Raw genomic sequence first — 21,632 nt, 5'->3', positions numbered from 1 at the left:
TAACCACCTGGTAGCTGATCGGCAAATGATGGCAACCTCGTGGCTAAAACGCCTACCCCTCCCGCGGAGTAAAACGCAGGGTTGTAACCAAGTCACATGGTTCCGAGTCACGAGTCAATCTGACTTTTGTGGTTTTCACTCGAGTCGAGTCATTTTCAATTCATCACCGACTCGAGTCCGAGTCCAAGTCACCGTTTTAAGGGTCAAGTCCGAGTCATAGTCTTATAACTCGAGTCGAGTCCAAGTCACAGTATTGAAGTCATGTTCAACGTATGTTTTCAATCCTGCTTGGGTGATATCGCACAAGTTTATTTAGTTAGGCAGATAACAGACAGCTCCTGGCCTCATATACCGATGCTACAGATAGACGAGACAGGCCGCCAATACGATAACGTTACTAATCTTAGAACTTTAAATCAAATATCAGTCTTGTCAGTCTTTCTTTTTCTATACTGTATTCTTTACTTTCATTCAGTGTGCATGCCTCCTCTTTACTACGCCTAGGCCAAGGTGGGTGTCCGATTCCATAGACAAATCCAAGTCGCTTTGACATCTTCCTGTCTATTCATTGTATCGCATTTTTTGTGGTGTATTGAACTGATAAAATTGCTAATAAACCAATGATGATGATGATATATCACAAATAAAAGCATTCAGTTTTTATTGCGAGGACATCGACGACCGCTCAGAAATAGCTTATAGAGAATTACCGAATTCACGTCTACATACTATCTGATAGAGGACCTACGAATTCACGTCTAGCTAGATACAAGCTGGTAAAAGAATCAACAGATAAACGTTTATGTAGAGGAACAGTTTATCTTTCGTATTATATCAGGTAGTTGACCAGAAAAAAGGTCAACTTTCCTGCTCAGCTGCCGAAATAGTCGCCGGAGCGTTACTTTAGTGCTGATTTACTGTTGTCTTCTAATTTGCCCTACATTTACCAAAAAATTCTCAAAAATGAAGACAGAATCTCAAAAAAGAGGCTACTTCTTAAAATTGTTAGAATGGGTCACCAACCTTTTTGCATCCGAGGGCTACTTTTGCGTAATGATTGAAGCGGCGGGCTACTTTTTACTCCCGCCGTTTACCCGTACCACACTGAATTTCCGCTTTGATATTCACAGCACTGGGCAGGACTAGACATCATGTTATCTGTTTCTATAGCGGTCAGCGGGAAGCCTGGCATTGTATGATATCAACTAGTGCGCTGTACTCTGGTATTTAACTTGACACTGCAATTCTGAGTGAGTGTTTCAGATGTGCATTAATTAAGCGTGTTTTGTCTTTGTTTTTGATGAAGTTCATGAGCGAAAAGGCTGATTCACAACGATAAGTTGAACCATAGACGCTTGTAACCTTCATAGCTGCTGCGCATACACCACTGTACTTTTCCGTATTAAGAACAGAGGTGGTCAAAGTAGTCAAGAAAGCTACTCAAGTAGAAGTAGAAGTAGCGACGGAAAAATCTACTCAAGTACAAGTAGAAGTACTTTTTCCATAAGCCACCTAAAACTACTTGAAGTAGAAGTAGAATTGACTGACTTTAAATCTACTCAAGTAAGTAAGTAGTTTTGAGACAGTCTTAATTAGTTCGCATGGACTGTCAAATGCTGCAAATTGAGCTATGCGGAAGGTGCAGAGAGCTTTATTCGTATAAATGCATCCCAGGAAGTATAAATTTTCAACAGAATAAGCATTCTTTCGCATCATGGGATGCAAATTATAGTACTGATGTGAAAATTCGATACTAACCATTTGTTTACTAGGAGACCTCGTTTTAGAGAATATCATGGCATGGCCCCCTACCCCATATTACAAGGCCCCAAGTTTAGGCGAAGGGCAATACGGGAAAGTTGTATCGGATACGGTTTCAACACTTTGCGCGATTAGTATACGTTATTAACAAATATTGTGGATCGTAAAATTTATATTTAGTGTAGCTTTATTGTCGTAAAATAGAGACATTGCTACACTTGCTTTAATGCTTCAACATGTAGGCCTATGTTCTGGAGACAAAAGAATTGTAAGCAATTAGAACTCAAAGTATCATACTCCGAGTATCATACCCGGAATTGAAAGTGAAATACAAATACCACTTCTAGAAAGCAGAAAATATATTTCATGTCTTTTGTCTATAAAGCTTCAAAGGTGATTTGCTAAAACAGGTGTAACGTTTAAAAAAGCCGGATTTTCCAGATTAGCAGGACACATCATGGGCTGCTACATTACGATATGATAGGTAATTGCTAGATTGCGAAACGGTATTTTCAAACGTTATGGTGGACCATATTTACTGTGATGAAATATTTGATATGGGCGACAATGCGGTGAGAGCGGAACCAAGGAATCCGGTACCTAAATTATATTCACTGATACTTTCGTGAAAACCTATTTGTTACTCCATAACTACTGTGCGCGAAGCGCAGCAAAATTTCTGGGCTTTACTTGACTTTTATGAATATTAAATGTTGGTACTCCATGAAAACAGCCCCGAAATTCCTCAGGCTATCTTTCATATTAAGGGATTAAACTACTTCTACTTGACAAACTGAAAATAGAGAAAAGTAAGTAAGTAGATCACAAAATATTACGAAGTAGAAGTAGAAGTAGAGAAAATCAGATCTACTTGAGTAAGTACCAGAAGTAGAGGAAAACTACTTGAGTACTTCGAAAAAGTAGAAGTACTTCGTTACTGACCACCTCTGATTAAGAATGCACCAAACGTTTGCTGCAGACTGAGGTGGGGGTCATTTTGCAGCGTTACAATTTCAATCTCCAACTGTTCAGCATCCAGAAATGACAAAATTTCATTATACCGGACAGCAGCAACTTAGAAACTTAGAAACATGGTATATTAAACTGCGTTGAGTGTAACAGAAACAAGCTGTGCCAAAAGATGCAATACGTAACGGGTATACAGATATTGAAAATCTGCTAGTACTTCACGGCTATCTGACTACGAATAGTAATTAAGTAATATTGTTTACTACTGCTATTCCACCTATTTTTAGAATGGGCTCGCGGGCTACCTGGTGCCCGCGGGCACCGGGTTGGTGACCCCTGTAGTTAGATTATCTAAAATAACTTAAATTTGCTTAATTCCAACCAGTAGAAAGCAGTGCTAAGAGAAAATATTTTGGATTAATTACAAATAGAGACTTTCGAAATATACCGGCTACCTCATGATATTGTTAGATTGTGTAAAAATATGATTCATAAAAAATTTGGCTCAATTCCAACTAGAACAGTGGTTCCCAACCGGGGAGGAATTCCCCCCTTGGGGGGAATTTTGCAATTTTTAGGGAGGAATTCCACTTGAGAATTGTAACGGATTTCCCAAATTGTTCATGTCCGAACTGTCATGTAGTCAACCAGTTATATCCGAACGTATGCTCCATATGGCTGGTTTTGTTTGCTGAAAGTATGTTCAAATGCTATTTGAAATCTCTTTTTCACATATCGAATTCCCCCTTGTTTTTTTTATAGAACTAGTTCAGATGTGATGCAGTTCGCACGACAATTTTGCAGGCCAGCGACGGCCTCTCAATCAAACATATCCTCAGCGAGCAAATGCCGTGCCGAATCTATCACAACAATACCTCTAGTGAAAGTATTTATCTTATATTTTCAAGTCAACATTTTCAGACAGTGACAAAATATTCCGACGTCATCGATTCAAGTCAAAGTGATCGCTAGCCTTGCATTATTTTTAGCGAACAGCTACCCGATCGAAAAAATACATGTTAAACTTGGTGCAATGTTGCCGAAACGTAATGGGTGTCCTAAATGACCTCCAGCAGGAAATCTGATCACATGTATTTTATATATCAGTGCTGTAACCAAGTCACGAGGCCCCGAGTGACAAGTCAATCTCACTTTCATAGCTTTGACTCGAGTCAAGTAGAGTCATATTCAATTCACCATTGAGTCAAGTCCGAGTCCAAGTCACCGAGCAGAGGGTCGATTCCGAGTCATGGTAATGGTATTATGACTCGAGTCCGAGTCCAAATCATTGTGTTGACTGTTCAGTTTCCAGTTGAAGTCTTGTTAGTTAAACCCACTTTTTTATAACTCTGTTTGGTGATATTAAATGATTTGGATTTATAATATACTAATTTTCCTCACTTTGAACAGTTACTTGTCGCATTTTCAAGTACCAGGACCAATAGACGAAATTCCAATAGGGTGGTCACTGGTCACTTTACTGTTTTTCGAAATTACAATGGAATGTCGGCCTTGGCCGTCTTATAGTCTCCAGTCATATGGCTAGCTTCGAGTCATGCACAATGACTCCAGTCCAAGTCGAGTCAATACACAGATTGTCTCGACTCGAGTCTGGTCAACCCTGCTATATATGAAAGTACCAATATTATTGGCCAAATGCATAAACAAACTTGAGAAAAAAATCGCGAGACCAGTAAATTTATGCATACTGATTTATCACAGCAGTTCTATTAGCGATTGATGCATGGTATGCCGAAAACAAAAATGGAAGTGTGGGGGTCTGTTGAGTCAAGCCTTCCAGAATTTGTTTGATTGGGACCAAGACCATTGTTTTTGCAGGTCTACACAGTGTTGTTAGAGCCCTGCTAGCAGTGTTGGGATGACTCGAGTCGGACTCGAGTCACATTTTTCGTATGACTTGACTTGACTCGAGTCACTTTGCTAAAATGACTTGACTTGACTTGACTCGACGTATAAGAAATGTCGATTGACTCGTGACTCGGAGCAAAATTCACGAGTCAATTTCAAGTCATCAAGTAATCGGTGTCGATAAAAATCACTGTATCTTGCATATGTTCGGATTGTTCGCGAAACGCTGGTGTAACCCGTGAGAGCGACCAATCACTTCATGATCGTGCGTTTTAGTGAGCCTTCATTGTTCTCTCACAAATAAATTGACCGCAACGAAGTGATCAGAGCTTACAGCTTACGTTGTCGTAAACTAGTATAGTAAAGTAATTTAATAGCAAAATGTAAATTTCTGTACTCTGTTCTTACCTTAACCAAACATATTGTTATTGAAATTGGATTCGAAGATTGTTTATTATAGTCCTCAACCATTGGCGCAGGCTCGAATTGTATGATATTAATTTGTAAATTCTCTAGTTTGGCTGGTAACTATAAACTGAGGATATGCAATTACTCACGTAGGTTAGCAATTATACAAATATGTGAGCGATACAGCGTCTTCTTGCGTGTATATTTAACTCTATATTCGTTCATCGGCTCAAACTCAATGACCACTCAATCTGTATTTGAGACACCTATCAAAATGCAATGACGTAATCATGCCTCATACTTCCGAAAGGCAACTTGACTTGAATTGTGACTTGACTCGTGACTTGACTTGACTTGACTCGACTTGACTCGAGTCATCTCCAAAATTCGCATGACTTGACTTGACTCGAGTCACCTTCGAAAATCGATTGACTTGACTTGACTCGAGTCAAAATGTGAAATGACTCGAAATGACTCGTGACTCGAAGGTAGTGACTTGATCCCAACACTGCCTGCTAGAAACAAGCACTCGGTACCACCCGTCTTATTCTCTCAGTTAACAGGTGTTCGCGCGGTAAAAATTACCTTTTTCAATCATCGGGCAGATTTCTCCTAAGGGGGGAATTTTGGCTCAAATTTCGGCCACGGGAGGCACGAGATGAAAAAGGTTGGGAACCACTGAACTAGAAGAAGCGGAGTTATTAGAGTGGAATATTTTGGATATGAAAAAATAGTCGACTTACTGCTAGTATGTAATTATATTATATGAAATCATTTCTCACTAAAAATACTCCATGTATTTTCAAATCCAAAATTTTCTCCTCTCATTTCATTGATTCCACTTTTTCAATTTAGGCCAGATTCAGTGTTCTTTTTATGCAACGTAGCAATTTTATCAAGTAGCCACCCAGTACAATAAAAAAGAAGGCATTTTTGATCGGCAATATTGTACAAATATCACACAACATTAGCCATTCATTATTATCACGTGCACAATGCACATACCTAACAAAACGTCAAACGGACGGCGGGTATTGTGTGTTTTCACAGACAGCAGATCAAATCGATGAGTTACACTTGAAAAATACTAAAGTGGAAAGGAGATTCTCATATATGTTGAGGCGGCATGGCCTTAGAATAATTCACATCCACTGGATACACGTTCCTCTGGTGCATTAGATGCAGGAATTGAAAAGCAATTTTGAACCACACTGAAGAGCATTAGATACTCATCCATTCTAGTTGGCCCAAAATGCAAAGAATCATCGCCTTCATATCTACACATGAGCTTATCAGTCTCTTCCAAGTACTTGACCATCTTAGTCATTTCTTTGGCTCTAATTGGACTTTCCTTCGATGGTTTGCTTGTATAATTGTAATGTCTTGAGTACTTTGATGGCGGAGGATCTATTACCTCTTCATCACTGGATGATTTTGTACAATGCATTGCTCTTTGCTACTATGTACCATTGTCTTTTGTTTTTACGGCGGCGTATATCTGATATCAGACGAGTGCAACGAAAGCAGTGGTGACAAATAGCGATGTCGACAGAATTCGTCACATGCGATGATCTAACCATTGTGATTCGCAACTTTCTTCACCTTCAAGTCACATAAAATAAGCCGAGTCAATGACTTGAGTCGAGTCATGCGTAATGACTCGAGTACAAGTCGAGTCAATCCAAATATTGACTCGAGTCGAGTCGAGTCATTTTCCCATTTTAAGAAAATGACTCGAGTCAAGTCGAGTCACAAAAAAATCGTGACTCGAGTCTGACTCGAGTCGAGTCATGACTCGAGTCATTACAACCCTGGTAAAACGCCCCACCCCTTAAAGTCCAGTGGATTGAGTAGCCGTTTATGGGTTCCTCAGGGATGCCTTCTCGGAGAACACCATTTCTATTGAAATTGCTATTCGGCTGGCGAATATAGTAGGCTTACCATACGTCCTCTTTTAAGAGGATTTGTCCTCTTTTTTGGCTTTTTTGAAAGTGTCCTCGGAGGACGCCCTTTTGTCCTCTTTTTTGAGATTTTGTCCTCTTTTTTGAAAATTTAGGTCAGATTTAGATCAAATTGCGAGCTATATGCCGCAAATTAGCCGAGAAGTGACGCTCCGGCGGGTATTTCGGAGGGAAAAGCGGTGATTTTAGCTCTGAGCTAAAAGAAGACCTTTTTTTTAGTCATCCATCTGGCAATGTGGAGAGAAAAACGTTATTTATTTTGAGCTGTGAGCGAAAGTGATGACCTTTTTTTTTTTTTTTTTTTAGTCAACCGATCACGAAGTGGGAAAAATTTACCGGTTTTTGAGAATTCTTCTCCAGTTTTGCATGTCTGCAATTTCTGAAAAAGTGTCCTCTTTTTTCATTTCCAAAATATGGTAAGCCTAGAATATAGGCTATCCCTCTCACTAAACAAGGTACATTTCAAGAAATTCCGACTTTGTTTTTGACTTGTCATAATCAGTTGGTATTTCTGGATGGAATTTGTTTTCAAAAGAACCGGTACGCCATGATGAGGCGAAGAAGCTTGTATAGGTCTGTATATTGATTAAATATTCATCGGTTACTGAGTGTCATGCGTTATTTAGAAGGGTATAACGGGGTGAAACGCCAATGGAGACGTTTTACCCCACCCATGTAGCAAAACGTCAAATTGATGAACATAGATAAATGATGATTTTACATATGGTAATTGATACTTTGGACTTTCCAGACGATTGTAGTAGAGTGGGGACGATATTTCGCGCGCAAATTTCGAGATTCAATTCGTTTCGACTATAGTTTGGTGTAGGCCTATATTATGACGTTTCCCGCTTAGGGTAGGCGCGTTGCCCCACTCTACCCTACGTCATTGAATTACGCTAGCTATCTGAAATACAGATTGAGTGTTCATTGATTTAGAAGCGATGAATGAATGTAGACTGTAGAGTTTGATATATACATGAAAGAAGGCGATGTATCGTTAAACTACTGAAGTAATTGCATATACTCAGTTTATAGTTATACCAGCCAAAATAGAGAGAAGAGAAACGAAATGATAAGATGCAATACATTTCCCATACAAATTGATATGATAAAAATCGAGCCTGCGACAATGGTTGAGGATTATATAAGCTATAATCGAATATACAATTTCTATAAAACAAGAGGTTTGGTTAAGGTAAGAACAGAGAACAGAAATACACCTTTTGCTATTTAATGACTTTACTATACTAGTTTACGACAACGTAAGCTGTAAGCTTCGATCACTTCGTTTGCGGTCAATTGATTTGTGAGAGAACAATGGAGGCTCAGTAAGACGCACGATCAATAAAGGATTGGTCGCACTCACGGGTTACACCAGCGTTTCGCGAACAATAGGAACATATGCAAGTTACTGTGTTTTTTATCGACCCCGATTACTTGATGACTTGAAATTGACTCCTGAATTTTGCTCCGAGTCACGAGTCAACCCGCATTTCTGATACGCAGAGTCAAGTAATTTTAGCAAAGTGACTCGAGTCAAGTCAAGTCATACGAAAAAGGTGACTCGAGTCTGACTCGAGTCAAGTCATGACTCGAGTCATCCCAACACTGGTTTACAGCTTACGTTGTCGAAAACTAGTAGTGAAGTAGTCTAATACACTAATACAGTGCTCTTCAACCTTTTTCGTCGTGGTACACCCTTTTAACATTTTCTCAAAACTCGTACACCCCGGACCGTATAATACACCGATAACGCCGAAAGCCGCATTTTGATTACATATATACAATACGTCCGGATTCCAACGGGGATTCGCCATGGCGCATGGATGACAAATGCTCATATGAAATTTGATACTGGGAACTTAACACCACGGAGAGCCCTTGTGGTGTTCTGTGCCTTCACTTATTTCTTGAGATATGCAATGCGCAAATTTTCTTACTGTAGAAGCAAAACATCCCAGCAGGCTTACAACATATAATTTATGTACCAAAATCGCGAGTATAAATGTCAAGAAAAGACACTAGGATTATGTGTGTAGTCGCGCAGAGCGCGAAAATTTTGCCCCTTGAATGGATTTCATCGAAAATGTTGGTAGTTTCACATATTATTGTCAAAAATTTATTAATTCTCAGCTCACGTGATCAGATTAACCCGTAGAGCTGATGGAGGGTGTTTTCGAAAATATTGGGTACAATATTAATGATGATGCATCTTGCGGTTCCTATTAATCACTTAGTTGCATGTTGTTATTTCTTGGCCTCCCACCAGGATTGTTTGTATTGTTAAATAATAATATTTTATTACACATCAATGACAGTGGTGATAATCGCCTGTTTAGAATTTGTGCGCCACGACAGTGCATTTCCTAAAGTTTAGTATTTTTGCTTTGGGTAATGAGGACGACTTTTGCTTGCACGCGCACTCCCATTCTTCATTCTCTCTCGCTAACGTGCGTCCACTTTCAGGACTTTGCTGCTGACTTTGAAGCTCGGTTAACTCTTCTTCTGGGCTTTTCAAGACGCTACGTTAACAGGGGGTCGGCGACGAGGAACCATAATCCTCCGACACATAGAAACATGGCAGAGCCGAGACTAGAACCACCAACAATTGGTTACATAATGACGGCCGCCAACACACGCTAATTTAAATATGTGTAGAAGATCGCAAAATTATGGTTATGCTGAATGAGGCCGTACGTCCGCAGGTTGAGCACCCCTGACGTAGCCGAAATAAGGATGGACATTTGAGCAAGACTGCAACGTATAGTAAATGATAATACGAAGAAGGGCTCGAGTTTACTGGACCACCATCTAACGCAGTGGTTCGCAAACTCGACCCCGTGGCTGCGTAAGTAGGCTATGTATTCTGCACTATTCATAAGCTGGCCGCAGGAAGCACAAATTCAAAATGTCCGAGATTTAGCGGTGGTTTCCTCGAGAATCATCAGACAGATATCGCAAGCTGAACACATGCTAACTACACCCTGCTCTGCTCGAAAAGGAAGTAATAAGTCCCATTACCAAAGGTTGAATAATTAGAAACATTTGCTTATGACATCACATTGTACGATATTACACATCCAGTCATTCTGTTTTGAAGCATAAACTGGCGTATTTTTGTGATAGCTATAGTCATCGTATGATCGGTTAATCATAATGTGGATCTGGTACACCCCTGTACACCCCATCCGAGTGGTACACCCTTTGAAAGTTCTGGTACACCCTAGGGTGTACGACAACCCCGGTTGAAGAGCACTGGTCTAATATATCACTGTTTCTCTCTTCTATAAACTGCTCATATAGCGGACCGTCTAGTCCAGTGGTTCCCAACGTGGGCGATTTTGAGAAACAAGCGGGCGAAAATGTTAAAACGTCCAGTGTGATATATTTAATGAACACGGTCAAAAAATGCACGTGAAGACGGCTTACTCTGCATATAACCCGAAAAAGAAGTCAACTCAACGGAAAGTATAGACGCGGGACCAATGGACAAATGAAACAATGGAACAAATCATGACATTGCTGATGAGTAGATGAATTATCACATTGTATAATTGGGCTGCTATGTGCCGATGATTCGTTTCACGCTACTTGTGAAGCATCTCCTCAAAATAAAATTACTACGCAAAACCTGAGCACACTGCCTGGATTTCAACTTGCATTGCAATATTTCTTCTCACAATTTGTTATCCAGAACTTTAGATGGGTAGTCGGTCCATTTGGAAGCAATGAAACAAGCAATCTCATTGGAGAACAGCTCATTGATATATACGAAACATCCCGTTTTTTAAAACGCTGTTTCCACAAAAATGGTTGTCTCATTTCAAATCCTAGCCCATATCATGATAGACACCATGGCCTTTGTAGGGATTGCCATTTCTATCTCAATAACTATGTGAACGTATAGCTTCTTTGTTTTGAATGATATGAAAAGCTGTGCTCGAACGAGACACGAGACTGCTTGAAATTGACAACGAAATACGGGTATATGTCGAAAACAGTCCAATGTAACTTCGTTTCAGTTACATATATGTTCGTATAAATGAGCATATAGCTCCTTTGTTTTGAATGATATTAAAAGCTGTGCTGGAGAGAGACTGCTTGAAATTGACGACGAAATACGGGTATGCACTATGCAGCAATCCATATATACCAGAGATGAGCGGATTTGAAATTTCTATGTCCTAATCCAATCCAAATCCGAACCTTCAAATCCAAATCCTAATCCTAATCCATAACTTTTTCATATTCAAGTCCATGTCCAATCCTAATCCGATTCCAACTGGAAATTCAGAAAAAATACTAATTTATGCAACGGAGGGATTCGAAAATTTTCTTTCACAACCAACGAGTCACTTGATTTAAGATAACTTGATAACCATAAGTACATTAATAACTGATCTGAATAAAGTTTGTCGCCATTCGTCACACGACATTTCAATCTCCCAGAAAATATGTAAATCCAATCCAAATCCTAATCCGTTCTAAAAAAAATGTCCAATCCAATCCAAATCCGACAAAATTTCACAAATCCTGTTTTTTCAAAACCTAATCCTAATCCATGCTCATCTCTGATATATACCTAACTTCGTTTCAGTCGCATATACCTTCGTATGAATGAGCATAGCTATCGCATTAGCAGGTAAATTCTTTCTCAAAAGCACATTTTTGTAAGTGTGCCGCGAGCGTGTTCTAATTTTTCGAGTGTGACTCAAGAAAAAAATTTGGAATCCCCTGACCTACCACTTCGGAAAATGGCCTTTTTTTAGTGAATTCACCATCGATTAGAGTTGGTAAATAAATCTTCCGTTTATGTGTCCTCTTTTTTCGGATTCGTAAATATGTGTCGGGGCGAAAATTTGTGTCGAGATTGACAAGGGGGCAATGAGTCGAAAAAGGTTGGGAACCACTGGTATAGTCTACGTAGTAGCCTCTACAGGGGTTCTTAAAAGGTGGGTCACGGGAGTTATTTGAGATCGGCCATATAGCTATTTGAAAATTTGTAGAATTTGGTGAGATAGCGTAGTGGTGACGATAAGGGCCTACCGCCCAGGCGGCCCGGGCTCGATTCCATGCTGGGTCCTCCAAGCCCAGAAAAAGACCCGGTGAGAGAGGGCACTCACACAGAATGGAAAGATCAAGAAAGAGCCGCACAATAGAGACGAACATCGAAAAAGGAGCTGTGACATCGGCAGAGGTGGTCAGTAACGAAGTACTTCTACTTTTTGAAGTACTTGAAGTAGATTTTGCCTACTCAAACTACTTTTTAAGTAGTTATGATTTTAGACTACTTCTACTTCTACTTGACAGTTTTCAGTTTTGTAGGCAAAAATAAGCGTAGAATGCCTACTTACTTACTTACTTACTTGTGAACCAGCACACCTACTTCTACTTGAGTAGAAATCCAGGCGTTACTTCTACTTCTACTTGAGTAGAGACGGTGACTACTTTGACCACCTCTGGACATCGGGCACTATGAGCCAAGGTGGATGCCAGTTTAAGATACCGCAACTGCAACCGCAACATGGTCGTTCGGCATCCTCCTATCTGTTCAATACATCGCATTGTACATTGTGTTTGTCTTGTTCAAATGAAAATGTAATCTGACGATTTATTGATTATAGTTATATTTGAAATGTTCAGATATTCAAAAATATATTCAGATTATCGAATTATACGGTTATACGAATTATACGGCGGTATGCTATATATCCCATATATATATAATATATATGTAATCGAAAGACGGCCGTGAGTAGCAAAAAGGTTGAACAGAAACACCCCTGGATTAGGCTTACTACGGGTTTAGTGTGTTATGTAGCCAGGGGTGTAGGCTACGAGTTCTGAGTAAATGTTAAAAGGGTGCACCACGACGAAAAAGGCTGAAGAGCAATATGGGCGATGTTCCCTCAAATTTTTGACCAGACTGCGCACACTCACCAACTCACTACGCAGACCCTTGGACAACAGTGCGTAACGACTAAAAAAGGGTCATTACTTCGGATTTTTTGTGCGCAACTTGGAATTTCTGTGCGCAGAGACTGTGTCAGCACTGAGCATTTGTGCACGTGCGAAGCTTAGAGGGAACATTGACTATATATGGGTTAGTGCATTTCGCTCTTGATGTTGTGTAATTGCGGGTCAAGCTCACAGCAGAGAGTCACTATTCACAAACGGAAAGCTTGATATTTCGAGCAAACTTTTGTAACAAACCAAGTAAAATTTTTGAGATTGTCAAGGTGCATGCTCGTTTAGTGTTGATTTTTTTATGCTGCCAGCGCCGTGCACAGAGTGGCCCGCAGTTGAAATGCAATAAATTTCAAACAAAGATGTTATAATGAAGCGTAGGCGTTATAGTTTCTACAGCGATTTCCCTACCCGCGAAGCACGCATTGTATAATTCGTCCTGTGGAATTACGAAGTGAAGATCGCTGTTTCACCGAGGTAATATCAACGGATGTGCTTGATTGCCGAACGTATATAGGCTACTCTTGAAAGCGCGAAAACTGCACTTTGCAATTGCGGTGATAAATTTTGTCTGTTCCCCACGCCGCACCATGTAATAGTGTGTAGTGTAAGTAGACTAGGATCAGTGATAAGATGAGGAAATATATGCTCCGCGCGCCTTGCAGAACGGCAGCATAGACGAATTGGACAATGGATCGGGAACGCCAAGGAAAGCCTGGGAGTCTAGACATGGCTTATCTTTTCATCATATCGCAATCTTGCGGTGTTTAGATCCGATAAAAATTTCAATAAAATCAACAATGAACAATGCCTGCGCCTCGTCCATTCTCCGCTCCACGGCGGGAACGAAACATATGATGATAATGTTATTATAGATTGATCGACTGAGACACAGCTTGCATTGTAGACAGGTGCTTTTTGAGACATGAATGCGCTTTCGACATGCTTTTGGGAAATCGGCTTCGCCGCAAGTTTTATTTCTGAAACTTTGAGACTATATGTAGTATAGCCACCATGGACTCTACTCTATTGGAAACACGATTGTATTCTTGTCGCCGGTTCTTTATATATTACTATAGCCAGCTTATCTAGCAAAGTGAGGTGCACAGAAAGTACGATAGAAAAATTAATAGGACGCGCCCTAGAGTATAGGCCTAAATGCTTACTTTCAGTTGAACGGCTCCGACTAGCAGAAACTTGATATTATTATTATTATTATTATTGTATATTCTTAGGAATAGGTAGCTTTCACTCGGTAACTAGTAAATTTGGACGGATGTAATTTCGGACGAGCGTTAGTTCTTTCATAGTCGTTTACAGCACTGTGCTGTAGGCTAAACGACTATGGTTCTATTAGGAAATATGCAGCGGTGATCAAAGTAGTCGTAGAGAGAGACGGGTTTAAGGAGAGTTTATTATTAGTCAGTACACAGTACCAACTAAAATACAAATTGAATGACAGATTTTAAACCATAGGCCAGGGTTGTAATGACTCGAGTCATGACTCGACTCGAGTCCGACTCGAGTCACGATTTTATGATGACTCGACTTGACTCGAGTCATTTTCTCAAAATACGGAAATGACTCGACTCGACTCGAGTCAATCTGTGTATTGACTCGACTTGGACTCGAGTCATTGCGCATGACTCGCACCAAGTCATATGACTCGAGACTCAGACGACCAAGACCGACATTTCATTGTTATTTCGAAGAATAGTAAAGTAAGCACACTATTGGGATTTCGTCTATTGGTACTAGTACTTGAAAATGCGACCAGAAACTGCTAAAATGAGGAAAATTACAATATTATAAATGCGAACCATTCGATATCAGCAAACAGAGTTATAAAAAGTGGATTTAGCAAGACTTTAACTGGAAACTGGTCGGTCAACACAATGACTTGGACTCGACTCGAGTCATAATACCATAGCAATTTACAGCGTAGCTGGCATGGAGAGTTCTATCTGAATACAATCGATGTTGTGGTTTACAGCGACACCTATCGCTAGCGTAATGCTTTTTCGTCGTCATCCAGAACAGAGATGTAAATAGTAGCCGTAGTAAAGCAATCTTCCGATACTTGTGGAGATCATTCCAAAATTTGCTAAATTATGATAGATAAAAGCAAAGTTTTCTTCTATAGGACGACTGCATCTATTCTGCTGAAGCAGATTTCTAGTGTAAATCATTCCAACGAGTGACACCTGCCTGATTTTTTTACATTCTGTGTAGGTCTACACTTCAATCAATCAATCAATCAATCAATCAATCAATCAATCAATCAATCAATCAGGTTTATTAATATTTTCATCGTTTCAAAACATCACAAGACTGCGATACAATGAAAAGATAGGAAGGTGTCGAAACAACTTGGAGTAGCCATTAAGATCAGACACCCACTTTAGCCTAGGCGAAGTAAATAAGAGGCATGCACACTGAATGAAAAGTAATGCAGAGAATATAAGACGCAAGCGACAAAATGGGGTGGCATGTGGCGGAGGGCGAGGTCGATGTTAGGTCGTGGTCCGGTAATCCTGAAGACTGGCTAGTATTGATTTAGAAGAAATTGCTTGTATTTCGACTTGAATGCGCACATGCTCGACGACTGTCGGATAGCCGGCGAGATGCTGTTCCACAATTGGGGTTCTGCATACTTGATAGAGCAATGCGTTTTCTTGTTATTCAGTCCTGATCATATGGTAGTTGTTCTCAGAGGTGGTCAGTAACGAAGTACTTCTACTTTTTGGAAGTACTCAAGTAGTTTTCCTCTACTTCTGGTACTTACTCAAGTAGATCTGATTTTCTCTACTTCTACTTCTACTTCGTAATATTTTGTGATCTACTTACTTACTTTTCGCTATTTTCAGTTTGTCAAGTAGAAGTAGTTTAATCCCCCAATACGAAAGCTAGCCTGAGGAATTTCGGGGCTGTTTTCACGGAGTACCAACGTTTAATGTTCATAAAAGTCAAGCAAAGCCCAGAAATTTTGCTGCGCTTCGCGCACAGTAGTTATGTGGATTGACAAATATGTTTTCACGAAAGTATCGGTGAATATTATTTAGTTACCGGATTGCTTGATTCCGCTCACACCGCATTGTCGCATTGTCATCACATCAAATATTTCATCACAGTAAATAAGGCCCACCATAAGATTACAAAACTACCGATTCGCAATCGAGCAATTACCTATCATATCGTAATCTAGCAGCCTATGACGGGTCGGGCTAATCTGGAAAGTGCTTTCTGAACGTTACATCTGTTTTAGCAGATCACCTATGAAGCTTTATGGACAAAAGACATGAAATATATATTTTCCGCTTTTTAGAAGTGGTATTTATATTTAACTTTGCATTCCGAGTATCATACTTTCAGTCCTAATTACTTTCAGTTCTTTTGTCTGCAGAACATACATGTTGAAGCATAAAAGCAAGTGTATAGTAATGCCTCTATTTTCCAAAAATAAAGCTTCACTAAATATAAATTTTACGATCCACAATATTAGTTATTAACGTTAACTAATCTCGCAAAGTGTTGAAACCGTATCCGATACAACTTCTCCGTATTGCTCTTCGCCTAAACTTGGGGCCTTATAATATGGGGTAGGGCGTCATGTCATGATATTCTCTAAAACGGGGTTTGCTAGTAAACAAAGGGTTAGTATCGCATTTTCATATCAATGCTATAATTTGCATCCCATGATGCGAAAGAATGTATATTCTGTCGAAAATTGATACCTCCTGGGATGCATCAATACGAATCAAGCTCTCTGCACCTTCCGCATAGCTCAATTTGCAGCTTTTGACAGTCCAAGTGAACGAATTAAGACTGTTTTCAAAACTACTTACTTACTTGAGTAGATTTAAAGTCAGTCAATTCTACTTCTACTTAAAGTAGTTTTAGGTGACTTACGGAAGAAGTACTTCTACTCGTACTTGAGTAGATTTTTTCGCCGCTACTTCTACTTCTACTTGAGTAGCTTTCTTGACTACTTTGACCACCTCTGCTTGTTCTTCGTTGACGCGCGTGTGCTGTACTTGTCCGCTTCTGTCTCCGAGGTGAAGTAGTCGTTGAAATTTCAGGGACATTGACCGCAATGGAACTGATACATAAACTTGGCAATCTCTAGCTTCCTCATATCTTCTAAGTTTAGAACACCAAATCTTTTAAGAAGCGATTTATCAGTTGCACATCCAGGCCCCCGTGGGGCTTTGGTTATGATACGGATGATCCGATGTTGAAGTTTTTTCAGTGGATCAATTGTATTCTTGCAGGCAGCACCCCAACAAATAATTCCGTATTGTAACTTTGATAGGAATAGAGTGTTGAAGAGTATCAACAGCACGCTGACCGGCAGAATGTAGCTAAGGCGGTGAAAAAGACCACATACCTTCGATAGTTGTGGTTTGAGTGATTGTATGTGACTCTTACAGGACATGTCCGAGTCCAGTAAAACACCAAGGTATTTGGCATTTTTAGTGTTGGAAATTGGTTGGTCAGCGATGTCAACGGTTAGGTTATCGCAGGAGTTCACGACCAATAATTGGGATTTCGCAGCGTTAACCCGAAGGCTATTATGGGACGTCCACTCATGCACTTTGGGCATTTGTTCACTGGTGACGGCATTCAAGCTTGCAGTAGTAGGCCTACTTATTTCCAGTTATTGAAAATACTCCAGAAATAACATATTTACAATGGCAATGTGACAACTTGATTAAGCATTGAGCACATCTGTATGAACTACAGACGCTACGCTGTAAATTGCTATGGTACAACCGTACACTTGTAGAGTACATCAATCTCAATTTTACGTTCTACACGTCCCACTAATTTTATGTCGTGTATTCGTAGGTTCAGTTAATTGATAAAAATCTCGATGATATACATTTATGCGTGACTATTTTTGAAAGTCTATAACACAATTATAAAGGATAGCATGACTATAGCACTGGTCAAACAAAATCTTGTCGTAGCCTAAGCCGATATTCGCCGTAACGCGGACCATGTACGCATGGATATTTCGCGCGGATGCCATTCAGAAGAAGTCGTGCTTCTCGTGGTGGCCGCGGCTTCTCGTCTGGCGAGCGAGATCTGGATGCTGTTGTCGTTTCCGGTAGTTGTTCTTGTCTCGATGGTTGTAGTGCGATTTCAGTCATGCGATTCTTTGGCTCTTCATGCGAGAATGCGGCAGTATCAGTCCTTGTAAATTAATATGAGTGATATCCTTGGTTTTGCCAATTACACTGGACATATATTAGTGTAAACGATTACGGTATACCTACGGGCTACGGACGGTGTTTTTATCATGTAGCGTATGTGTGCTGGTGTTTAGAATTTATGAAAAATATAGATAAACGAACTAACGGATGGAAGGTATGTTACAATGGAGTATAACTCTGAAATTTGATGCAGTTATCGTTTGTTATTGTTCTAATTGGTATGGGTTAACTTAATTGATACTGTAATGTTTAACTTGTGAATTGTATAATATATCTATAAATTGCGGTATCGTATACTGTGTGAAATACTCAGACTGGCTAAGATAACAGAATGAGTATACTAATACATATTTCCTTTCACGGTTGTCACTGAAGTGTACATAAAATTCAGGATTGTTACCAAGTCACAAGGCTCCGAGTCACAAGTCAATCTCACTTGACTCGAGTCAAGTCGAGTCATTTTCAACTCACCACCGAGTCAAGTCAGAGTACAAGTCATTGAGCAGAGGGTCGAGTCCGAGTCATGGTATTATGACCCGACTCCAAGTCAATGTGTTGACTGCTCAGTCTCCAGTTAAAATCCTGTTGAACTCGCTTTTTATAACTCTGTTTGGTGATACTGAATGATGCGCATTTATTATATACTAATATTCCTCACTTTTAGCAGTTTCTGGTCGCATTTTCAAGCCTTTATGGAATCGGTGTCCTCTGCTCACACTATATTTCATTTTTTAATTATTTTTTTATTAAATTACTTTAACTTGGAAAATCATCGCTGCTCACCTGATATATCAGGCAAAAAGGCCAGCGATTCCAATCAGGTTTTCAAGCACTGGTACCAATAGACGAAATCTCAATAGGGTGGTTACAGTACTTTACTATTCTTCGAAATTATAACAAAATATCAGTCTTGGCCGTCTGTGTCTCGAGTCATATGACTTGGTTCGAGTCATGCGAGTATAAAGTCATTTCCATATTTTGAGAAAATGACTCGAGTCAAGTTGAGTCATCAGAAAATCGGGACTCGAGTCGGACTCAAGTCGAGTCATGACTCGAGTCATTACAACTGCGATAAAATTACTTTTTGTCTCACTTCTCGTACATGAATTGAATGAGCTACAAGTTCTATTGTCTGCAAATAGACCTACGAGCTACGACCTGATCATTTATATATGATACGTACGGCTGATGTCAACATTGATACGTGAGTTTAGATAACAGGATTTCTCTTGGTTTCCAGTATATATGATGTGGTATAAACTATCTGTTGATATCCAGACTGGAAACCAGACTGGTTGTTTTCGGCAATGAGTTGCGTGTAACGAAAGGGTTTCTTTCATAAAGTAATGAAACTTATTGTTGCGCTTGCGCGTGATGTTGCAGCCAATTCCACACTGCATTGATATAGGTGTTTCGTATTGCCAAAATACGTCTCAGGTTTTCATTTATTGATGATATAATTGTCACCGGTAACTATATAGTTGAGAGTGCTATACCTGTGACTGTCATCTTGGACATAAATCTTTCCCCTTGATCTTGGAAGTATCTTTAAAATATGTAAAACAGGGTCCGTCTACTTTGTGCATATCGACTATGTTGGCTATGTTGACTATGTCGCAGATATGTTGGTAGGTAGTCACTTCCGACCATTCCAATTAGCAGTTTGTAATGCTCCTGTATGTCAGCAAAAAGACTTGACAACAATTTGCAAAGCAAGACGACGGTCATCACGAAAATGCCATGAAACTTTCATCAAACTCGCCAATTCAAATTTATGATCAACGATAATCTGAAGATTCCTGCGAAGGGAGCATTTTGAATGTATAGTGGTATTGTGGTATATAATCCGTTTTGTCAACCTTTGTGGAATTCCATTATTTCTGATGTGATTAATACGAACTAGGGCAATTTAAGATAGAATGTGCAGTTTGTGGGTCGTTCATTGTAAAACCAACTGAACTAAACTTTAATTGTCATAATGAGAGTTTCTCAGTGGGAGCCGAATCAACGTCTTGAGACTGTCTCTTTAACTATCAAGCCGCTTTGCCTGGTGATTAATGATTAGTGATTGTATATCATATTTTCATAGTCGGTATATAGCTGCGACATCTCACATAGTCGACACGCACTAAGTAGACGGACCCTATCAAAAAAGCTAGTGAATTTGTGTTTCAGAATGGATTTCAAATCTACAGTCTTTACCTATACATTTTTTAACCACATAATCTGCTTTCAGATATTCAACGATACAATACTTTTATAACATGAACTGTATTGGTACCAATCCAGCATCGCGTGGTGATCAGCTCTCTAATGAGATGATTTTCGGATTCATTTTGAATCTATTTAACGATCTTGATTCCCAAATCCAACCTAGCTATAAAATTGCCGTCATGAGTAAAACTAGAAACTGCATATTGCATAAACCATGTAATTGTTTTGATGACTAAGGTATGCTGCTGCACAACCAGGTAAATCATCGTGCAGTCCATCTTCTGATAAGAATGTCCATACCTACAGTCCAGAATTGCAAGAAATCTAGAGAATATTATGGATACATTGCAGTTTCCTACCTCTTACAGAGAAAAAAAACGAAAGTGACTTGAACTAATGACGTAACACTTCACCCTCTATGACCTTCGGCTGGGTGTGATTGGTTGATGTCACTCCTGGTTAGATATGGGAATTTCCCGGGTTAGATTTTACGTGTGTGTGCCCTGGTTTTGGGAGGGTTGGCAAACCGCAAGATACTTGAGTAATGTGTAATATCATTACCTAACTTCTTTCTCACAAACCAACTATATATCAAATTAGTTCACTGTATTGTTTGGCACTTGTAAGTTGATACAACCTTACTACTACTGCCTTTCCAGTGTAGTGATATGATTATATTTGGACGTTTGGGTTTTTGTCCTTGATGGTATGGCAGCTACCAGCTAGTATCATGTGGGAGTGCAATTATGCATAGTATAATATTAACATCGCTGAATTTATTCACTTACCAGGAGTTACTTGGTTCTCTGATAGTAATCGAATAATGCATATTTAGGAGTTCTAATTGAAGATTTTTGAGCCGAAGTATGCGTGTGCATCATTTACGGGGTTGAAAAGGAGAGACGGGCTGATTCTGTGTATCATTGGAAGCAGTGATTGAAGATTCGGTGGTTTTGAACATTTGAACAGTTAACAATGTCATCAGGCCAGGCGGTCACAATGGCGGAGGGCAATTTTGTGAACATACCCACATCTCCTTTGGTTTTCGGCAGTGATTTGACTGGTTCACAAAGAAGCGATGTACCTGTTAATAACGCCGCTAGTGGCGCATTCATCGAAGTCAAGGGTAACTCTACCAACCCGCAGAGTCATGTAGGAAAAGATGTAAGTTATAATCATTATCTTCTTCATCCCTATGCTCTGTAGTACAGGCACTTGAAAAGTGATCGGTGTAATATGGATCAGTGTTTCAAGTAAAGGTCTA

General features: G+C 39.7%; 1 protein-coding gene and 1 long non-coding RNA gene across 11 annotated transcripts in view; one reads left to right on the top strand and one right to left on the bottom strand.

The window, feature by feature from the left end:
* The window catches only part of LOC145434144 (uncharacterized), a 376,188-nt gene that overhangs the window by 61,882 nt on the left and 292,674 nt on the right, over positions 1-21,632 (bottom strand). The window lies entirely within an intron of this gene.
* The window catches only part of LOC145434131 (uncharacterized), a 33,251-nt gene continuing 29,658 nt past the window's right edge, over positions 18,040-21,632 (top strand). For 4 of the 10 annotated variants that reach the window (XM_080311437.1, XM_080311435.1, XM_080311433.1 and 1 more), the window contains exon 1: positions 18,040-21,532. In XM_080311437.1, the coding sequence (XP_080167563.1) occupies positions 21,344-21,532 (189 nt within the window). In that variant the 5' untranslated portion in view covers positions 18,040-21,343. The remainder of the gene's footprint in view (positions 21,533-21,632) is intronic. The other 6 variants (XM_080311431.1, XM_080311432.1, XM_080311430.1 and 3 more) reach the window with 2 other exon arrangements.

Source organism: Botryllus schlosseri, chromosome 2, assembly GCF_051294905.1.
Source record: "Botryllus schlosseri isolate E-star chromosome 2, Bs_hap1, whole genome shotgun sequence".
In the NCBI taxonomy this organism is placed as follows: domain Eukaryota; kingdom Metazoa; phylum Chordata; class Ascidiacea; order Stolidobranchia; family Styelidae; genus Botryllus; species Botryllus schlosseri.
This window is presented reverse-complemented; position numbering and strand designations above follow the sequence as displayed.